The 23,204-nt window shown below is 40.8% G+C and overlaps 1 protein-coding gene across 1 annotated transcript in view; it reads right to left on the bottom strand.

Annotated features, from left to right (window-relative positions):
- CEP170 (centrosomal protein 170) overlaps positions 1–23,204 on the bottom strand; it is a 93,463-nt gene that overhangs the window by 39,271 nt on the left and 30,988 nt on the right. The window contains exons 7-11 of the mRNA XM_070950587.1: positions 20,776–20,900; positions 8,454–8,466; positions 5,225–5,686; positions 3,374–3,552; positions 2,936–3,220 (exon numbers count right to left, since the gene is read on the bottom strand). Of these exons, the coding sequence (XP_070806688.1) occupies positions 2,936–3,220; positions 3,374–3,552; positions 5,225–5,686; positions 8,454–8,466; positions 20,776–20,900 (1,064 nt within the window). The remainder of the gene's footprint in view (positions 1–2,935; positions 3,221–3,373; positions 3,553–5,224; positions 5,687–8,453; positions 8,467–20,775; positions 20,901–23,204) is intronic.

Raw genomic sequence — 23,204 nt, 5'->3', positions numbered from 1 at the left:
TCTTCCTCCATTTGTCCAATTGCTCTACTTTGTCCTCCACTCTCTTCCCATTTGTTGAGATCAGCTCTTTTTGTGCGTGTACATGCTAGTTTTCTCTTTCCACTGTGATCCAACTCCTCCTCCCTTGCCAATTTTCTCTGCCCAGACCCCTCTCTCTTCTTTCTTCATCCTCTCAGTTCCTTTAAGGAAATTTTACAATGGGTCAGGTGTGGGTCCATGTAGCATCTGTGCCTGGCTAATGCCAATAGGTACATGGCAGCCTGCCAATGATTTTAAATACAGGCAATGAGCTTGGCTGCCATCCTACTCCATCCTGTTTGGCAAATCCTTTAAAACCAGAAAATGCCTCCAAGAGTGTGCTCTCAGGGTCGTTCCCATCCCTCCCCCCACTATAGAACTTAAAACATTTTCACCAAGTGCAATCTGTACGTTTGATCAGTTTCCCACTGCAATATTTTTTTTCCTAAAAATTCATCTTTATTCTATTAATGCACAACATGACTGAGCAATATACCAATGACAAAATAGTCACTATTTCTTTCGTATTTTTTCAAGGCCCTCATGGAACCTGTTATCAGATAATACAAGATAACTGTAAGCCTTTTAAACCTAATTCTCTAAAGCTATGGCATAAACAAAATTTGTTTAAGACCAATATCTATTTATTTATATCTGTATCAGTATCTGTGAATCAGTGGTGGGTTGCTATCGGTTCGCCCCAGATCGGGCGAACTGGTAGTGGCAGCGGTGAGCGAACAGGTAGCGACGGGGTTTGAAACCCACTACTGCTATGAATGTACTGATGGAGAGGGAGGGGAAGGGAGGGGGGGAGGGAGGGAGAGACAAAGAGATATTTTGCTAGGACCCTCTCCTCTCCATTCCAAATTGTGCAATTCCCATTCTGACCTTGGTTCTCTCTTCATAGAGCACTAGACTGGGAGCATTCAATACTCCTAACAAAATACCAAACTAGCTATTGGAAAAGACTTCACCATGTTCCATAATGCAAGTGATAAAACTGACAAAAGTAACCCAGAACTGCAGGACTTCACTGCTACCTGCACTGAATTCATTTTTCTAACCTGAGGGGAAAAATGTAATATAGTACCTGCATGTGTCTCTCATTCCTGGTACTAAAGTCATCAGAGAATAAGAGCAAAACCGAGTTTCAAAGAAGACTACTTTCTTTCTTGTTCAAGTCTTATTTCTATCCTAGATCATTCAGATGCAGACTGATTTAGACACAGATTTGAGACAATTTACTGTATTTAAACTTTAAGGATTATACATAAATGCACATGTTAAGAAGTGCAAACATGGAATAATTCACAAGAAGTAGTAAAGATTAGTAATTAAAAAACAGTGACTCACATGTTTCAGATAATAAAACATTAAAGAATACTTGGTTTCTCAATTTGACCTATATATGAAATACTCTATTGAATGAAAATATATACATACACACACACAAACACACACTTTTCAAATATTGTATTTCTTAGCCGTGTATTTAGAATTGTAGTACAATCCCCCCCCCCAAACTCATTCTGTATATAATATTGTGAACTATCAGCTCCTTTGAAGTATTACACACTAGATCTGTAAAGTAAGTTGTAGCCTAATAGGACCCTTAGAACTACTGTAATGTCCATTCAGATGGGGATTTTATCTCTAAGGATAGTAACCAGAAAATTATGATATAAGCATTACAGGAGTTTAAAAACAACATGTGCTATTCTGGTTGTCATAGTTGTTGTTTTTTTTTCTGTTTTCTTGGTTATGAATAACGTTTTCTACCTCTATATTAAAAACTACAAATTTTTAATTTTATATCATTTATGGACTTTTTTTCTACAAAATGAAAAATCAGTAGTTATAATAATTAAAAACTGATCAAGTTCTTGCAGAATTCCCCCCCAAAAAATACTAGGTTGGATTGGTCTCCCAGAATACAGACGATCAGCTGTTCCAGCCTGTGGGGATCACCGCCGCCCATCACCGCCGCCTATTGCTGCCTCTGCGTGCCCCATTTTCAGCTTCCACATGTCCTGTTTTTGGCCTGTTCCAGGCAGTGGGGATTGTGGCTGCCACCGCCTATCACCGCCAAATGGCGGCGATCAGCAATGATCCCCACCGCCTGGAATGGGCTGAAAACGGGAGATGGGAGGCCAAAAATGGGGCACGTGGAGGCTGAAAATGGGGCACGCTGAGGCGGTGATAGGCAATGGCGGCAATCCCCGCAGCCTGGAACACCTGATTGTCAGTATTCTGCGAAACCAATCCAACCGCCAATCAGCTGCTTGTGCTAAATCAGGCTGTGCTGAAGCTGACCAGGCTGTTTGCTGCAAAGAGGCAAATTGCTGGGACGCAGAGCCCAAAGGGTGGGGGCTGGCAGGTGGGTGGGGTTTCGGCAACATTCACTCTATAGGACGCCCAGACATTTCCACCCACTTTTTTTTGGGGGGGGGGGGGAGTGCGTCTTATAGTCCGAAAAATATGATAACTTAAAAAGGAGTGCACAAGTTAAGCAACATAGAACAATCTTGATTTATACTGGCATTTAACTATAAGAGTTGTTTAAAAATATTTAATTATAAACTCAATACAAGGCAACTTATAAATCAGGCAATATTACCTTATTTCATTTCATCTGCTTTGGAGGAAATAAAAAAACTTGAGGACATAAATTCATATCAGTTCTGGAAAACTAAGTTTGAAAAACAAGGCAAATGTATGGCGCTATTAAAGCAGTACATTAGGATTAAGCAAAACTAGAACTGTGTACTAGCAACAGCTTGGGAAAACACTGTACAACATAGTAACAGTTTTGCTTTGGTATTGCACCTTTAGTCCAATAATCATTACTATAGTTATTATCCTATCAAGTCCATCACAAATAATAGTTAATTAAAATAACAACATTTATATGGCTTACCTTATCAATCATCTTGCGTGCTTCCATCTCCTCTGCATTAGGATTTTCCAGTTCAATAGTGTAAGTACCTTTATCACTTTGGTCATCATCATCCTTTTCAAGATTCACTGAAACAAGCTGAGTTTTTAGCTTCTTCTCCATGTCCTCGTTTGGACTTGGTCTATGCCCAAGGCTTCCTGAACTTCTTAACAATGCACTTTGTAAGAAAGGTAGTGCAGCAGAAGGCTCTTCTGATTTTTGCTTGAGAAGTTTTGCATGCACCGCCCTGTGCTGGGCGGAGCTGTTCTGTGCCGATGATGGGGGAGGTTTCACTTTTTCAGTTCTTGCAAGGGATGCTGGAGAAGGTGTTTCAGGGCAGAAACCTCCTATATTTTGAGAAAAAGAATACGATCGCCTCTTCCGGGGATGGCCTTCATCAAAGAACTCAATCATAAAGGCAGTCTGACTTAAAACAGGTTGATCAGAATGTTTCTCTACATTCAGAGCTTTTGAATGTAATTTTTTCTGTTCAGTATAATGATGCTTTAAATGATCTTCAAGTGTAGCACGTTTACTGTAGAGCTTGTGTGCTCCAACATTTTCTGAATCACTCTGTGTTCCATCATCATGCTTATTTCCTGCAAAGACAAAGAAAAGAAAAATCTAGCTCTCTATATTCAGCATAATGTAAAAAGAGCATTCCAAAGTTAATACAAATACAGTATTTGGTTCTCTGTTAGAAGCTCAACGGTTCGTTAGTTATCAAGTCTTCAGGCTTCCCATAGCAACAACACACTCATTCAGACTTGCTATACAATAATGGAGTCATTTGCCAGCTCACCACCAAGCGTTTGAATTGCCTTATTCAAAAGACATTCTGTTCTTAACCAATCATGTTCTGATGAAATCTGAACACTATACTACCAAAATGAGGGCACAAGAGAGAACTTAATTTTCAACCAAAGTATATTAACTCCTTGTTAAAAACACCTCATGAACCAGGAAAGAAAACTTACTTCTAAATGTTCATTAAAAGTAGAAAGCAAAAATAACTATTGTATGGGTTTTACACCTGTTAATTGTTAATCTGCAGAAAACTTAGACCTATCCCTTGGGTTTCCAAAATACATTCCTTCATTTGCATTAATAGTGACAAAACTTGAAGATTTTTTTTGCTTTAATTAAATAGTTCTTGTGAAAATTTATTGTAGAAACAAAGCTAAATACGGTAATATAAATTTTTATATATCTGATTTTAAAATGCAGTTTAGAATCACATGGAAAAATGTCTAAATAAAGATAAAATATCTACCTGAATAAGTATAAAGCAACTATATAATATGGAAGTCTTTACAGTAAAAAAAATGCCAAGATGATCAACAAGAATTTCCCCTACATAAATTGAATAATTTCTCAAGGTTTCTCCATAAAGTTGATTGGCTGTAAAAATGCACTATTTTCCCTCCAAACCCCCCCCCAACAAAAAACAGTTGTGATCTAGATACTGAGTAAATTTCAATATTCTTTCTTGACCAGGAAAGACAAACCCTGAATAACATGCTTTCATCTTCATAACAGTCTTCATAACAATTACTTCATAGTCAGTAATTGTTTTTTGGCCTCTTACATGCATATTATCTAGGAGTCAAGGGTGGAAGTTGTAACAAAACACGGCTAGGGATTGCACACAAGATGTTCAATACTGTACGTTACTGCAATGCATTCTACACTCAGCAATACAAAACCTTCTGATAACCCATCAACATTAGATCACAACATTTGAAGACCACCTCCAAAAATATCCAAAACGCAAGGTCTTTTTTTTAAAACAAAAAACAAAACAAAACAAAACAAAACAAAATTCTAGAATGTCCTATATTCATAGAACTGTTGTTTGGAACCTGCCCATTGGCTTTATATTTATATTTTAACCATTATAATTATTACATCTACTTTTAGCTGAAAACATTGTTTGTTTCTTTTAGTTATGAATACAAAAATGCCAGAAATCCTATTTTTACTTGAATTCTATTATAAAACATTATTGGAAAATTATATCAGTTTATGTATACAGGATTTAAAGGAAATGTTTATTTTGTAACTGTAATAATGTTTCAGTTAACATCACAAGCTTTGACAAGCACAATGTTTTGGTCCTGGTACAATTTGCTATTAATCAAAATGCTCTGATTAAAAAGTTTTGACCTATAAGAATCCCAACCAAGTGTAGTAATTGTATACATTTCTAGCAAGTATACTTACATTATGTGTTCAAGGCAAAAGAAATAAAGCTGAAATTATTTATTTTACCTTTCAGTCTCTTCAAGTAGACTGGAACATCACTCTTAATACTTTTTGAGTCTTCTTCTGATGCTTCCCACATCATTGTTGGGGGATTGTTTTGTGCTAACCAGTTTGCCACTTTACTTTCCGGTGCCATCATCACAGTTTGAAGCCCAGAGAGATCCTGAGCACCAGGAGACTTCTTAGGCTTGGGACGCTGATCTGGAGTGAATTTTGTGACATGATCTTTGATGGTTACTTTTCCTGGGGTGCTGTTATCAAATTCAATAGTAAATGAAGCATGCCCTGCCCCTGCTATGTGTGTATCTTTTGTTGGGATCTCATGAATAGTACCCTCAGGTGTTTGTGAATGTTGCTGGGCTTCCTTTGTAGGGATTTCAAAATAACTTGGTTCCCTACAAAAAGGATAAGATTCTTCTCCAGTTGCAGCTGCAGATTGCTCCTCAGCTTGCTTGCCATCTGTGCTGCCTCCTATTAAGAAAAATAAAGAAATTGAATTCTCCAATATTGTGCAACCCAAGTCTTCAAGGAATTTCAGAATCAGTATGAAAGCCGGGTGAAAATTCTTGAAAAAGAAATATAAATTTGTGCAGAAAGAATGAAAAACAGCTTCAGAACTGCAATTTTTCTCCACCTTGTTGGTATTTTAATTCTGGAGACATGCATTAAAAACTGGCATGCCCAACTAGATTGAACTGGATTCATGAGAAATCCAGAGAAAATTTGGAATCTGTTAGATTTATTGATGTCAAATTTACTGAAGTCATAGGTGATATCAAAGAGATCATTTTTTAAAGAAAGTATTTCCAACTCCATGGGCCAATATTGAAATCCAAGTATAGACTTAGGTTTAATGCAGATTTTAAATATACCTAGTTATATTATATTTTAAAAATATTCCTGGAAAGATCAAGTAAATAAGGGAGACGGCAAAGATTTCAGAAGTGTTTTGAAAATCCAATTTTTAAACTACAGAAGGGAAATGAAGATCAATTTAAATTGAAATTTACTATAGCAGCAAAAAACAAACAAACAAGCCAACTACAACATGTGGAACTGTAAATTTCTTATTTTCTGATGAACAAAGAATGTAGTAGAAGAAGAAAGACAATGTACATTCTGAATAAATGTTAAAATGTTTGTGAAACATTATGCAATTAGCATAATAAGCTTGACAGTCAAGTGTCAAGGATGTGAATAGAACCACAAGCAACTGCTGCTGAAAAGAATATTGGATAGTAAGTTGAAACTGCTGAATTAAGAAGCATAATTTAGTTTAAGATGCTTATAAAAAACACAAGAAAAAAAATAAGATATAAATAACATTTTAGGAATCTTCAATATGCTTACTCTATGGATGAAATAATGGTCCCATATCATGCAGAATTCATTTTAAAATGCTCAACAAAGCAAGCTGCAAGCAGATTCCATGATGTTGTTCAGAAATAATCACATTTAATTTAAACAGAAAGGTTCTTTAGAATGGAAACAGGAAACAGCTCTGTATCTATTTTTATAGTTGAAAAATAAATGACAGTAGTAATGAATTAAAAATAGCATACAGTATTCTATGATCACCAATCTAAAAGAAGTCTTGTAGCTGAGGCTTCCACTGTTTTACAGTAATGATAAAACGTTAAACTTTTATCTAATTTTGAAAGATTATACTACATCCAATTGAGAGACACAGCTTTATGCACAATCTGTTAAGATTCGGGACAGAAGAAAATTGCTCTGAAATCTACAATTTATTGTTTTCTAGGAAAGAGACAAATTCAGATCAATTAAAAGAAAATTTCAGTAATTTAATCAATCGAAAAATGTGTTTTTTTGGGGGGGAGAGAATATGCATTTATAAAATATTCATTTAATTAAGCAACAAATCTAGCGTGTTTTAACTAGTTAACTAACTTTAACTATATAAAGACTGTCTTTATATCCAGTCCAATATGTTTAGTATCATTTTATAGACTATCTCATGTTTTCTCTTCTTAAAGTGAAAGCAGTTACTGGGCTTCTGGTGGTTAAATCCCATGACCTCTGTAGCAAGTACTGTGGCATGCAAAATGTTAAGGAGTTCTCTGCCAGGATATTGTACGTATAATGCAGCATTGGTGGGGAACAAAACTGGTCAGTTGCTTGGTTAACACGCAATGCAGAGTGGTCTATATAGCAAATGAATTGCATATATGTGAGAATAACTAACGGCACATATGAATCCAAAATCAGAAACCAGGATTCTGGAAGTGAGAACAGCAAGCTTTTGTTTGAAATGGAAGAAAACACAACACAGCAGGAAGCAAAAAAATGCTTAGGACAGACATGGAGCAGCATTGGTTAATAACAAGGTAGGAATGACAAGCGTAAAGAGCAAACTGGGTAAGGAAGTCAGGAACGGCTGGTAGCAAAGACTGTGGATGACCAAAAACTGAACTAAAACATAGTGTTTCCTGTGACCGGATGGGATTTTGGACTTAAGACAAGTGAAAACCATTGTTTCTGTAAAAGAAAAGGATTCTATGTAACAGGAACGTAAAACAGAAGTTTTATATTTGTTAGCACAACAGATTGTTTCTAGGTAGACAGGAGCAGCCGTTCATACAAAGTAATGACGGCAGAGAATAATTCTGTTGATGGCCAAGTTATTTCCTACTTATTTTGTAACCTCGTTATAAATTTTATACTGTAAAACAAGCCACTTAATTTAGTAATCTAAACTGAGGGCCAATTAAGTATAGTGATTAAGGCACCAGGTTGGAAAGCAGGAGACTGAGTTCTAGTCCCATCTTAGGCAGGAAAGCTGGCTGAGTGGTTTTGGCCCACTGTTATGGTGTAACCAGCTGTACAGAACATCAGCACATGAGCAATTTTGGGCACCTCAAAGTGGCGTGTGTAACACTTGAATGCCAGTTTGCTTCCAGGTCCAATTCAAGGTATTTGTTATGATCTTTAAAGCCCTATATGGCATGGGACCGTGAACCTGTGGAACTGTCTTCTCCCCATTATATCAGTCTGTCCCACACAGTCAAGAAGAGAAAGTATGTTACAGACACCACCAGTTAAAGAATTTCAACTGGTGGAGCCCAGGAAGAGAGCCTTCTCTGCCATCATGCCTGCCTTTTGGAATATCTGTTTCTGTTTTTTACTTTGGCTGTTCACCGCCCTGAGTCCTATTTGGAGAAGGGCGGTATAGAAATGGAAACAAATAAATAAATCTTCCCCCCAGAGGTAAGGCAGCCCCCACTCCCCTGGCTTTTTGGAAGTCCTGGCTCTGCTAACACATATGAGGCTCGTAGAGGAGCATGCAACATTGGGGTTGGTTACTGCCTTGAAGTCGTCCCCCTGCTTTTTAAAAAATGTTAATTGTTCTGTACTTGTTTTCACTGAAATATATTTGTATGGTTTTAATGTTTTTAATTGTACACCACCAAGCCACTTTGCGAGTGACTGTCTCTAAATCTGACAAACAAACAAATAAATGTTTCCTGCATTGTTTATAAAAATAATAAAGGTGGGATAAAAAAAATCTAAATAAATAAATCTTAAAATGAAGCTAGAAAGGTTGTCTTTTTAGTTAAAACTGTTCCATAATATTAAGATTTACAATGCTTTTTAGCCAAAATTCTTCAGCACGTCAATAATAATTTCAAGTCTATGAACTGATCCAGGCTTAACTGCATAGCAAAGTTATTTCAATAACCAGAAGCTCTGAGAAATGTTAATGAAAAACTACTAATTAGTTATGTTTGGTTGGCCCATTCCCTCTGAGGAGTTTTGGTTTATTATTTCCATTCAAGTTTACCTCAGAAGAGAAACTTGCAGTAAGTCTTAAAGTAGAGTTGTAGCCAACTAGCCCCTATCCTTTCCAAAGCACTTCAAGGTATTTTCCTTCTTGCTTGCTTTGCTGTTATTTTCTCCCCTTCCTTCCACAAAAGTCAGCTGACATTTTAGGACCACCAAATGTGTTCAATCCTCATTGATCCATCTTTGCCCTTTTCCCTTACAATATTTTTGCATTTCGGTTTTTCTTGAATCTCCATACTTCTTTCTTATGCTTGTGAATGGAACAAATTTTGTTACATAAGGATTAGCACTTAGAGGAGAGGAGATCCACACACAAAGACACAAATGTATATAAAACAATGAGACACATTTGCTGGGGATGTTCATTTGGGGATAAGTATCCTCAAATACTTATATTGAAGTTATATGATTGCAAATTCACAGGTAAAAGCTAAAATACCAGGATAATTGCTTTGTGCCCGTTTTCAGACACCATATAAGCACATTTATCAATATTAAAACTAAGGAAGTCAAAATCTTTTTTAGGTCTGGAAAATTTACTAGCCTGGAATCAGTAGTATCTTTTAAAACTACAAAAACCAGTGACAAGATGAAAAACTGATTTAAACATCAGACGCTGTGCAAGCACCCAGACAGTGAAATGGCAGAATTGTAGTAAAATCCAGGACATCTTTAGTCATTATGAAATATTGTGATCTCTCACATTTTTCAAAGAGTTTACTATCAAAGGATAGTCTTTAGAAAAGACAGACTGCATTTATAATTGGTGTCCTATAGATTTTCATCTAGCTCCAATTTTATTTCAAAGCTTCATGTTATTTATTGGGTTATATCCATTGATAGTGTTTCTGATTGCTGGTTAAGAAAGCATCTCCCATGCTTTCTTAAATACTCATGTTTATTACTGAGAGTTGGGGGATCTTTGATAGAATAAATGCGCAATGGACAGTTGCAGAAATGACAAAAATGAAGCAGAAGGAGAAGAAACAAATGAGGCACATATACAGTATTTGGCAGTTTTCATGCAGTGTCAACTTGTGCTTATATGTTTTTGAAAACTGAGTTATTTTAGTTCTGCAAATCTGTTTAAGAACATTCTATGCAATAAATGTAAGCCCAGTAAATTAAATAATAGTCAAATAAAACCAGTTTAAAATTTGTGTAGGATATGGTAGAAACAGAATTATTTATCTTTCTATAGGCCAGTGATGGCTATCCTTTTTGCCATTGCATGCCAAAAGCAGGGGGAGCGCGGTGGGGTTGCGAGCATGCATGCCCACAGCCATAATTATATGTGCCCCACCCCCTCACGCATCCGTACACTACCTCCCTCCGCGCTCCCCCCCCCGCTTTTGGAATGTGATGGCACGTTGGGCCCGGTAGGCTCGGTTTTTTGCTCTCCCACCAGAAGTTGGCAAACAGGCCATTTCCAGCCTCCAAAGAGCTTCCGGGGGGGGGGAGAGGAGGCCATTTTCACCCTCCCCAGGCTCCTAGAGAGACGGATCGTTGGTCTTACCTGATACGTTCCTTCTCGTTGAGTGGAGACAGCAGCCAGCGTGGGTAGTGCTCATCCAATCAGGTTGAAGGACTGAGCCTGCCAATTTTTCTTAGTCCCGCCCTATTGCCGGGCATGCCCAGTTTTGGCGAAGACTGGAAGACAGACTCGGCGTGTGGGACAAAGGAAACAAGACAGAAATGCATGAAGAAAGTTTTCGAGTCCAGCGTGAGAAAAAAACAGGGAAGGGTCTGGCTGCTGTCTCCACTCAACGAGAAGGAACGTATCAGGTAAGACCAACGATCCTTCTCCATTGAGAGTGGAGACAGCAGCCAGCGTGGGACATACCCAAGTTCACTGTCCCGAAGATAGGGGGGGATCACGCTGGACCGCATTGTCCTCCCCAGCCACAACTCTTTGCAGAACCCGGCGACCAAACGAAGCTTCAGCTGACGCAAACTGGTCGAGTTTGTAATGTCTGATGAAGGGGCTAGGAGAAGACCACGTGGCAGCCCTACAAATTTCCAGTAACGAAGCCTGTGTCGCCCAAGCTGCCGTCGTAGCTGCGCTGCGGGTGGAGTGAGCTGTTAATCCTGAAGGACGCGGAAGGGATCTAACATCATAGGCTGTGGCGATAGTCTGGCGAATCCAACGACCGATGGTTGAAGACGAGACCTTACTGCCTTGAGAAGTAGGTAAGAAGGATACAAAGAGAGACTCCGAACGACGGAAAGAAGCCGTCCTCTTCAGGTAAACCCGCAGTGCCCGCCGGACATCAAGGGAGTGCCAACGACGTTCCCGAGGGTGAGTAGGCCGGGGGCAGAAATTAGGTAGGATAAGCTCCTGGGCACGGTGGAACACGGAATTGATCTTCGGCATGAATGTCGGGTCCAAACGGAGCACCACCCGGTCTGTGTGGAAAACGCAAAGGTCCGGACGAGTGGATAATGCGGCGAGCTCAGATATGCGGCGAGCCGAAGTGATGGCCACCAGGAAGGCAACCTTGCAGGTGAGAAGTCTGAGACTGGTCGTCCGAAGTGGTTCGTACGGGGGACACGTAAGAGACTGCAAAACCAGAGGAAGATCCCAGGTCGGGTAACGGTGCAGAACAGGAGGGCGCAAGTTCTTTGCTCCCCGAAGAAAACGCCGGATCAAAGGGTGTTGAGCTAGAGATGACAAGGAGCCGCAGGTAAGAACCGAAGATAAAGCTGCAATGTGTCGGCGGAGGGTGTTGGGGGAGAGCCCTTGGGAGAGACCCTTCTGCAAAAACATCAGAATATGTATAATAGACGGTTGAAGAGGCAAGACCCCGACCTGACTACACCAGTTGTAGAAGCTCCGCCAGGTGGCAGAGTAAATGCGTTCCGTAGAAGGCCGTCGGGAGGATAGCAAGGTATGCACAACATCTGCCGGGACTTGTACCTCCCTCAAAGAGCACCGCTCAATCTCCAGGCGGTTAGATTGAGCCAGGCCGGGTCTGGATGCTGCAGGGAGCCCTGTGAGAGAATATTGTCTGAGAGAGGAATGCGCCACGATGGGGCCACCGATAGGGACACGAGGTCCGCAAACCAGGGTCTCCGAGGCCAATGAGGTGCCACAAGGATCACTTCCGCTCGCTCGGATAGAATCTTGCGTATGACCCTGGGAAGGAGGGCCGTCGGGGGGAATGCGTATAGAAGGCCCGATGGCCATGGAATTCGAAGAGCATCGACGCCGGCCGCTCGAGGATGGGGGTATCGTGAAAAGAACAGCGGAAGTTGAGAGTTCTCGTGAGTCGCGAACAGGTCGATCACCGGACGGCCGAAGCGAAGAGACAGATCCTGGAAGAGGCGCGGAAGGAGACGCCATTCCGCATTGTCTATCTGCCGGCGACTCAACCAGTCCGCTTGAACATTCTGAACCCCGGAGATGTGTTCCGCCCGAAGGGAACACAGGTGGCGCTCTGACCAGATACCCAACGCGATTGTCAGGGTCAGAAGAGACTTCGATCTGGTGCCCCCCAGTTTGTTCAAGTGAGCCTTTGCAGCGACGTTGTCCGTGAGGACGAGGACGTGGGCTCCGGAGACCAGATTGCGGAATGACCTTAGAGCTAGGAAGACAGCCTTCAGTTCCAGCCAATTGATGGGACGCCGAGCTTCCGAGTGGTCCCAAGTCCCTTGAGCCAGCTGACCTTGGCAAAGGGCTCCCCAGCCCAGGAGACTGGCATCTGTCGTCACCACCACCCTCGTGGGCTCGAGGAAGAAGCAACCCGCCGAAAGAGCGGGGGAACGCCACCACCGGAGGGATCTTCGTACCGCCGGAGGAAGAGGAATTGGCTTCGATGAAGTGCCCCTGCCAGCCTTCTGCAAAGGTAAGAGAAACCATTGGAGTTCCCTGGCGTGGAGTTGAGCCCAGGGAACAATAGCTATCGCAGATATCATCTTACCTAAGAGCTGAGACAAGACATAGGGGGAAACCACCCGACTCCTTTCAACCCGGTAAACCAACTGTCGCAGACTAGCTTGCCTATCGGGAGAAAGGAAAACTTTGCCCTGAACAGAGTCAATCAGAGCACCCAAGTGCACTAATCTAGTGGAGGGAGAAAGATGGCTCTTCTCCAAATTAACAGAGAAACCATGAGCCGCTAGCGTCTCAACCGTCAAACGAATATCTAGGGCAGCCTGCTGCACAGAAGGGGACAATATCAGAATATCATCTAAATAACACAGGAGACGGACTGACCGGAGACGGAGCTGAGCCGCCAAGGCAGCCAGCACCTTCGTAAAGGTGCGGGGGGCAGAAGAAAGGCCAAATGGGAGAGCCCTATATTGGTAGTGTGCTCCGTTATAACAAAATCTCAAAAACTGTCTATGGGATGGGAGGACAGGGATATGAAGGTAAGCCTCGGTCAGGTCAATGGAGGAGAGGAGGTCGCCCCTCCGAACACCGTCCAGAATAGTCTTCAATGATTGCATTTTAAATTTTCTGTACACAACGTATCTGTTCAAACGCTTGAGGTCCAGAATGGGACGCCACCCCCCCGATGATTTAGGGACCAGGAACACCCTTGAATAGAATCCCGAACCCTCCTGACCGGGAGGCACAGGTTGAATAGCCCTGATAGTCAGGAGATGCTGGACCGAAGAATCCATAAGGGACCTCCTGACGGGATTACGAGAGATCGGACAGCAGACAAAGGAGAGAGGGGGGGAGGCAATAAATTCAATGGCCAACCCAGATTTTAAGGTGGCGTGGACCCACTTGTCCGAGGTGGATTCTTCCCAGATAGCGGCAAAAAGGCCCAATCTACCGCCAACGGGAGGATCAAAAGAGCAATCAGCGACGGCGACGGGCGAAACGACCTCCTCCCCCTCGAAAGGGCCGTCTAAAGTTAAAGGGACGCCCTCTAAATGACCTATCAGAAGAACCCCGCTGCCTGCTGAAAGACCCATCTCTCCTAAAAGTGGGGAAGGGAGAAGAGGAGGACCCCCCATCCGCACCTCTGGAGTAAGAACGAGAAGGGTAAGGTGAGAAACGGGGTGCCCCTCTCCGGAAGACAGCAGCTAAGACCTTCTTTTTGTCTCTGGTTTCTGTGAGGAAAGAATCTAAAGCGTCCCCGAAAAGCTTCGTGCCCTTGAAGGGAACCGAAGCCAATCGCCACTTATGTCTGGCATCTGCCTGCCAGTGACGGAGATACAGCAAACGACGAGCCGTGACTGCCGAAGCCAAAGACTTTGCGGAGAACCTTGCAGCATTCAGAGTAGAATCGGCTGAAAATTGTACGGCCGCCACGATTTTGTTCAGGTCTTGTCTGATACGAGCATCCCCGGGGGCTAACTTTTCTTGTAACTGACGCAACCAAAGCAACGTTGTTCGGTTAAAGAAGGATGCTGTGGTGGTGGCTTTAATCGCCCAGGAGGAGCTTTGAAAGGCCTTTTGAAGGACTTGATCAGACCTGCGTTCATCAGGACGGAGACCTTCGTCCGGTTCGCCCGGAACATTGGAGTTAGGAAGAAGAGCCGCAACTGGAGCATCCACCGAAGGAATTTGAAGGAGGGCCTCCAGATCCGAGGATACTTGAAAGTTTCTCTTGTCATTAGCCGAAGGTAGGGGAGCAGAAGCCGGAGATTCCCATTGGCGTTTCACAACGTCCAGAAAAAGAGGAGGAGTAGGAACTGATGTTATGGGCCTAGCTGGTTCCGCAAACATCGGGTCTAAAGATCCAGAGGAAGATGAAGGAGGAATCGGATCTGCATTTGGTGAGGATAAACGGGCCGTATTAACAGCCTTGAAGAGCAATGATTTGAACAATGCTTGAGGAAATAGACCTGTGAAGGCTGGCTGATCCGGGGGAAGGTTCTCATCCTCCGACAGATCAGAATCAGGATCTCCTTCGTCAATCAAAGCTGAAAGGTGACTGTAGTGAGAAGAAGTAGGAGAAGCGGAGCGAACTGAATGTGAACAACCTTCCTCAATGTGGCCTGCTGAAAAGGGGGAGGCTTCTCTTACCGACCCGTGTCGACTGGAAGGGCCCGAACGGGCGGCCAAGGACCTTTGAACCGCAGCCTCAATCATCTGCTGCAGTTGATCTGGAGGGACGAATGGATCCAAAGAGCGGGCAGGTACAGATTCAGAGGAAGGAGCCGCCTGTAGTGTTGCTGGATCAGGAACCGGTTGCTGAGAAACTGCTCCAGGACCCCACAAATTCTCATCGGAAATAGTTACTGGACAATCCTGCAGAGACATCTGGTCAGGAGTAGGCGGATGGGACACAGTGACAGGAGGTGGATTAGAAGGAACAGACTGTGGAGGGGTGGGAGGAGGTAACTGGGCGCATGCTTTGTCACATAGCCTGGTCAAAACCTTGTCTCTACGTTTTTCTACTTTAGAAGAAGAAGATGACAAGACACCTGAGGAAGACTTGTGGTGGGAGCGTGAACGTTGAGAAGCTTTGGGAAGAGACCTGGATTCTTCCATGGCAGATTGCTGGGTAACAGACGCAGGGTCTGATTGGCCAATTTCCGCTGCACTAGCCTTCCGGCCGTGCTTAGATTTAGAAAGGGCCTTAGGCATGACAGACAAAAAAAGGGGGTAATGTGAAACCCCACACACCAGACTGCGCCTCAATAAATAGAATCTGAGTAGATAAAAGGGAGCGAGAGGAACTCCACAGGAGACAGCCTCGAATATATTGACAATTAAATTTCAACCAATCAAATGCCAGACAGAAAGGGATGGGAGCGTAAAAAAACTCCACAACTGGAAAGTGTGGCGAGTAAGGCCCAAGGCAAATTAGAGGCGTTGGTGAGAGGCGGGCAATCAATCAACTAATAAATTAGGCAATAAAGACCACAGTCCTGTGGCCGTTGCAAGCAGGAAAGAAAAAAAGGGTGGGGGCGTGAAGCTCCACTATCAAATAACGAAAGGTAAGCGTAGAGACAAACAATTGCTGCAATAAAATAATGGGGGCGCGAAGCTCCACTGGGCACGATTCAAGGCTCCCACGGATCCGGGCCCCTGGCCGCAGAAGGAGGGGGGCGCGAAGCTCCTCAGCTATAGAAACTCAGGCAACACGTGGTTAGTAATTAATTAGCCTGAGGAGAAGGAACTGCGGTTAATTTATGGCCAGCAGATCAATGCCAGCAGCACAGAAGAGGGGGCGCAAGACTCCACCAAATAACCACTCAGCCAGCCACGCTTCTCCTCCAATAAACTTAGCCTGAGGCGAGCGGCTGAGAGAGGGTCGTTTCGGAGCGAAAAAGCCTCAGGCGGAATAAATCGTAATCAGGGATTGCCGGTTGCAGAAATAAGCGCTCTCTCCAATGGCGGGAAAACTAGCAGCCCAAAATGGCCGGCGCCGCTTTAAAACGCCCGCCGCAACAGCCGATAGAAGGGAGAGGCGAAAGCGGCCAAATGCAGAGGGCGAGGATAGAGCAACCAAGAAATGTCCCTCGAAGATCAAACGATCCTCAGCCTTCCCTTGAGGGGAATTAAGGCAGGGAATCCCCACGCCCCTAACCAGGTCAGGGAAGACCGATGGCAAACGAAGTTCTGGGTAACTCACAAACTCGATGTCAGCGGTCCAAATCAGCAGGAGTAATCAGAAATGTCCAAATCGGAATCCAAGTCACAGTCAAACAGTCCAAGTCACGAAAAAACCAGAAATCAGAACGAAAGAGATAGAAAGGAGAATTTAGCCAGGGAGAAGTCCCACACACCAGCCAGCGCTGAAGGACTGAGCCAAAAACTGGGCATGCCCGGCAATAGGGCGGGACTAAGAAAAATTGGCAGGCTCAGTCCTTCAACCTGATTGGATGAGCACTACCCACGCTGGCTGCTGTCTCCACTCTCAATGGAGAATGGGCCCTAAGAGAGCAAAACATGGGCCTTCTGGTCCCACCAGAAGTTGGCAAACAGGCCGTTTCTGGTCTCCGGGGGGATGGGGAAAGCCATTTTCGCCCTCCCCAGGCTCCTAGAGAGGCTCTGGAGCCTGAGGAGAGAAAAATGGGCCTTCCAGTCCCACTGGAAGTTGGCAAACAGCCATTTCCGGCTTCTGGAGGGCCTCCAGGGGGGGTGGGGAAGGTTATTTTTGCCCCCCCGGCTCCTGGAGAGGCTCTGGAGCCTGGGGAGAGCAAGAAACAGGCCTTTCCCCCCCCCGAGGCAGGAAACAGCTGGTTTCCCTAGTTCTGGTGTGCCCAGAAGGCCTGAAAAGGAGCTGGGCTTGCGTGCCCACCGATATGGCTCCGCATGCCACCTGTAGCACGCATGCCATAGGTTCGCCATCACGGCTAAAGACAATTTCAGAATTATTTTCCAGATCTTAAAAGGCAAAATTTAATTTACACAACATCTTATTCAATTTCATAATCACACCAGTATTCTTTTTGAACTGTAGGGAAGGCCTGAATCAACACATTTATGATGAACTTGAATGATGAAATCCACCACAACTCTACGTATTCAGATCAGAGCACATGGGAAATCTTGATTATGACGTGCCTATGTAGCTGCCAATGGTAAATGAAAGCTCAAACCTATTAATAGACCCAAGATAAACGTATTGCCATATTTTTTTGCTTTCTTTTTGCAAGAGCATTAAATAGCAAGATATTGACAAGTAAATGCCTGAACAATTGAATGGGGATTTAAAAGGGAGATTCAGGTAGTCCTTGATTTATAACAGTTCCTTTAGTGACCTCTTGAAGTTATAGTGAAACTGAAAAAAGTAACTTAGGAGTATTTTTTTCACCCTTACGACCACTGTAGCATCCCCATGGTTACCTGATCAAAATTCAGATGCTTGGCAACTGACTCATCTGTATGACAGTTGCAATGTCCCAGGGTCATGTGATCACCTTTTGAGACCTTCTGACAAGCAAAGTCAATGGGGAAGTCAGATTCACTTCACAACCATGTTAGTAACTTAACAACTGCAATAATTTACTTAACAACTGTGGCAAGAAAGGATGTAAAATGGGGCAAAGCTCACTTAACAAATATCTCACTTAACAAAAGAAATTTGGGGCTCAATTGTGGTTGTAAGTCATGAACTACCTGTAGTTTAAAAGTGAAAATAAACAGCAAAATGCTTAATTATATACACCCTCTATTATCAGCAAACACTTCATGAATATTTATAGTACGTTCTATAGTACAATAAAAATATTATTCTACCAAAAATAGTATCATTTTGCATTTGATTAGAGCCAACTGTGCCTCCTCAGTAGTATTTTTCCATCAAAGCTTTCAATTATGGCAGGTGGAAAAAGGTATTAAAATAATCTGATTATTTTAAGGCTATTAAAGCTAATTGCATCTAGTTGGCTTAGCAGCAAGTAATCTAGTATTTCAATCTTCTCATTAAATCATGCCATGCTATATCCTTTCCCTTCTAGTCAGTGAATTGCCATTTTAAAAACAGTGAAAACTGGAGGGTAATATGGATTAATCTGGCATCGTTATTAAGTTTATTTTAAGTTGCTTTAAATATAATTAATAGTAGAAAAACAATATCACAGCAAATTATTTATTTCATTCAATTCTGATGCTGCCTAACTCCAAGACAGCTAGATATAGTGAAATGCTACCCGAGATTTTAATAAATATCCACACCCCCGCTCCCCCAAAAAATCTTAGCGATCAAATGCACTGGAGAATTTCCCAACTCACTTACATATTTTTTCAACATTCCATTAAGTAGGAGAGAATAAAAATGATTTCCAATACATTCAAATTGTTTTAAAAAATTCTCCATTGGAAATATAGTCTGTGCCTTCCTGTTCTCAGTCTCCTTTCTAGTAACTATTTGTCAATTAATAAGATCATTCCCTCTTCACATGCATAACTTCTAAATCTATTTAAGTTTTTGATAAGTTCATGTATATTTTTAAATATTGTTATAGTAGAAATTTATGCATCAAGATAAGGTGCAAAATTGCTAGAAAAATAATCACTTTCAGAATTTTGTCTTTTTCTTTGAAACTCAATATAGACACATCATTAAATAAACCGGTAGGATCAATGATTGTAATTCAATGCAAAAGTAGATTATTTTGGTCTTAATTTGTGATGGGTTCCCAACACGTTTGGTGGCATTATAGAAGTGGTTTCCCACTGTCTTCTTTCAGTACATTCAATCAGTTTGGTGAACAGTTCCACAAATTCGAAGCACTACCTTTTTTTATTTCTACTGATTCGATAGATAGGTTGATCAAAGTTATTTTAAAAACATTTAAATCAGTTATGTGCAGCTTTGTGTAGAGATTGCCGAAGTAGCTCTCAATTTTTCAGATTATCAAACAGAGACCTATTTTGTTATCTGTAATAGAATTTCAGAATATTCCTGAAAAACAACTTTGGTATTTGTATTTATTTCTGAAATGCATACAATACCTCAATCCAATATCTAAAGTTTGAAATGAAAACGAATAATATATTGCCCTTTTAATAGAAATGATACTATGTCTCAAAAACCTTGTATTCAGTCTAACAAGCTGCCAAAGTTTTAATATAAAAGAAGGGTAAATTATTAAATAAATGGCTAGTAAACTATTTAAGTTAATTTTAATAAATAATTATACTGAAATTAAAATTTAGTTCTGCTAGTTGCTTCCACTTTTGTCCAGGAATGTGACCTGAACACTACGGTAGATGTAATCCTTGTTCTAAAAAAGATTACATATCCCAAATAGAAGTAATAAAATTTTGAAAAGTTAATTTGCTATATTTTTATAATCACTCTCTTTTAGCATTGATGATGTTACCTATCTGGATTATGAAATGTCTGTAAGAAAACGACCAAGTTCAGAGAGCACCAAGATCTCCATGTTTAATAACTCCACCCATTCTGAGGTTATAAATAGATATCTCTTTTTCCTATAACACATCCTTTATTTGTAAGCAAATTGATAAACACATAGAACTAAATATTTTAATGCTAATTTTGCCAAACCATTCTTGATCTAAAATGTATGGTTTGCTGGAGCTAGCCAGCTCCACTTAGAACCAGTTCCATAGAAACACTGCAAATAGCCACAAACATTTTAACTGGATTTCAATTGGGCTGTTCTAAATAGCATTAAGCTGTACTTGAACAACAATTTGCCAGAGATAGAGAAAAGCCTTAAGCCATCAAAACACCAGTCTTTATGCTTCTGTAACCTCTCCTTTGATATCAATCCTGATATTGCTTTCTAGTCTATTCTGCAAACCTTCTAAATGCTCCTCCATGAAGCTGTTTTCATGCTTCAACATTTGTACTGAATTTCCTTGAAATGAGCTTGATCCATCAAGCTGTGAATTGGAGCCAAAACATTGATTCAGCCCCTTTTTCTTTTGCTTCTCTCCCACTTAACACTATATTAAATATGTGCTAAATTTATATCACAAAGATTCTCGAACACATAATTTCCCCTCCTCTCTTTTTAGTTTCTCAAAAACTAAGGTGGATCCTTTTTGAAGTCTTCCCATACTTTCCCCAACCTGCAGACTGAGCTGCCTCTTATCAGGCTGTTGTCTAGGTTGTGGGTCTTCTTCCTGTGTCCCAAAGTCATTCCTACATGTTATCAGAATAATACAGAAATTAATAATCTACAATATTGTGACCTTTTCTTCTCTCCTCTGAACCTGCATTGTTCCAATATACAAGAATTTTCATTTTAAATTATTAACTTAGAAGGAAGAGTAGTATACAATACATACAAACCTTACCACTTCTGAAAAGGATCTGGGGAAAAGTTACAGGAGGATTTACCTTCTGGATAACCTCACCTAAAACTACTGTTTCTTGTGCTTTCTCTTCAGGTTTACCATCTTGTCTACTGCCATTCTGCTCTTCAGTCTCATCATCACCCCACCAAGATGGCTGCCCATATAATGGTGTACCTCGAGGCACTCCAGAAAGATCTAAATAAACAGAAAAACATTTTTCTATAAAACAATCAATGTAACAATATAGTATACATAGTTCTGTCACAAGTGCAGATATATTTTAAATCCTCTGATTCTTTCACTCAAGTATCTTTAAGACATTGTGTAATCTATGGCTTGCTATACAAATTGTATCTTTGCTTATACTGTAGCTGCTCACAATGCAATTTAAACAATTGCCTTGAGTTTCAAGTGAACTTTAAGTGACTTTCTCCTTTTTTACATTGTTTATATTGCAACTTGCTGGATTTCAGAGCTGCTACAGGATGAAATATTTGCTCTGGGACAAAAGTTAAATTGCATTAAAAACCCGTAAACATAGACTGTAATGAAATAGACAGCAACAATTTATACCAATTCATAGAATATAATGATTTGTTATAATGTAATTTTCTGTTTCCATTTATATCTTATCAACCAGAGAAGCATACTATGGTATTTTAGAAAAGTGTTTTATTTTATTTGCCTTTATGGAATGAGAGTATCTTTGCTACCGTTCTTCAGTGTGAGAAAAAGTTATGACAAACTTTACAATGGGGGAAGAAAGTAATTATTGTTCCCCCAGCAAGCTGTCTTCAGAAGTGCCTGTAGATGATCTCCAGGAAGAAAAGTAAAAAAAGGGGAAGGAGGAATCTCTGAATTTAATGGGCATTCGTGTTTAATTAACATTCCTTCCTCCTGAACAATGTAATAAATTAAGGTTTCACTGTAGAAGTTAAACAGGATGCTAAATCAGACTGGTAACTAGAACAATCAATATAGAATGGGCATTAAATGGTACAATCACTTAATCTCCAGAAGAATTCGAATAAAATTGAACAAATTCAATGTTCTGAACTCTGGTAGGAAAAACATTCCGAACTTGAACTGTCTTGAATTCACAGCATCCTATTGTGAACTTTTGAGGATCTTGGATATATTATCTAAATATTACTTCATGCACACATTGGTCTGAATTCAAAAACATTTCATGTATACATTTTCTGAATTCTCTTCAAAGGCAAAATAATAAGACAATGCTATATTAGTGTAATGTAGCTATAACCTGGCCTGTGCAATTGTGACAAAATTAATATTTTAGATAGGGTTTGGGCCTCAAGAAAGTCTCTTTGCAAGTCTAACCTGATGAAAAAGCACTCCTATACTTTTATGTCACTCATGTTTCTGCTTACTGTACTGAATCCAAGAGTATGCTAATCATCTTCTCCTGTGTTTCTATTGAAAGACAATAGAAATCCATCTTAGTCTTGTTGCACTACTATCTTGGACATAGCAGAGATGGAGCAAAAAAAACAAAACCCTTTGCCTTTGTCTTATTTGGGTTGTCTCAAGCTGTCTTCATTCATCCCAAAACTATTCCCCAAAATTTGTGTAGACTTTACAGAGACTGTTTAGAATTGAGGAAATAAAAAAGAAGTTGAGTCCCATGCCTTTTATTTATTGACACATAGATCAAACGTCGCAGTAACTCTTCCAAGTATTTTCACATCAATATTAAAAGGCATGATATCTCAAAAACTGATGACCATATTTATCTGCATAGGACTAATTGCCAGGCTTATACAAAACAGCCTATCTTAGGTATGCAGGTATAAGGGGTTTCTTTACTCCCTTTTACATTTCTTAGCTAATCACTTCTTATCAGCTACAGAAAAGAGACTAATGTAATTCTTTAGCTGTGAGAGAATGCTAAACTGGTAATTTAGCACAGAATACTCATGCTTCATGCACTTACTTTCAAGGGCTATCAGCCTGACACTGTCATTGAATCACTGTCTCATTTATGATCCTATAAGGCTTCTATCTTTCTTTAAATAGCAGTATTTCAAAGTGCAAGAAAAATCATAAAACATTCTCAAATATACCTGTATTTTTGTAAACCACACATTACTGAAAGTGGCAGAGAAATGTAAGAATCTGAAGTGCCTTTAATAAATTGGCTGAGAGTATAACAAATTATTTTTCATACATAGTAACTCTTGAATGCTATTTACAGATCATCCTTACGGCCACAATCGGGATGAAATTTTTTGCTAAATGCTGCAGACATTAAGCAAGTCATCACGCAACGAGACCCGATTTTATGTCCATTTTTACCATGGTTGTTAAGAGAATTACATTAAATGAATGTAGCTTTATATTGTTTTTGTACTATATTGCTTTTAGGTTTTTAAATAGTTTTTTAATTGTTGTGAGCTACCTACTCATGTATTCGTGATGGGCAAATATATTAATAGAAATAATCAATTAAATAAATATTCACTATACTTTAAAGATTGT

Source organism: Pituophis catenifer, unplaced genomic scaffold, assembly GCF_029215685.1.
Source record: "Pituophis catenifer annectens isolate HBS135680 unplaced genomic scaffold, rPitCat1.0.hap2 SCAF_1, whole genome shotgun sequence".
In the NCBI taxonomy this organism is placed as follows: Eukaryota; Metazoa; Chordata; class Lepidosauria; order Squamata; family Colubridae; genus Pituophis; species Pituophis catenifer.
Note: the sequence above shows the minus strand (reverse complement) of the source record. Positions and strands in the feature narration are given on the sequence as shown.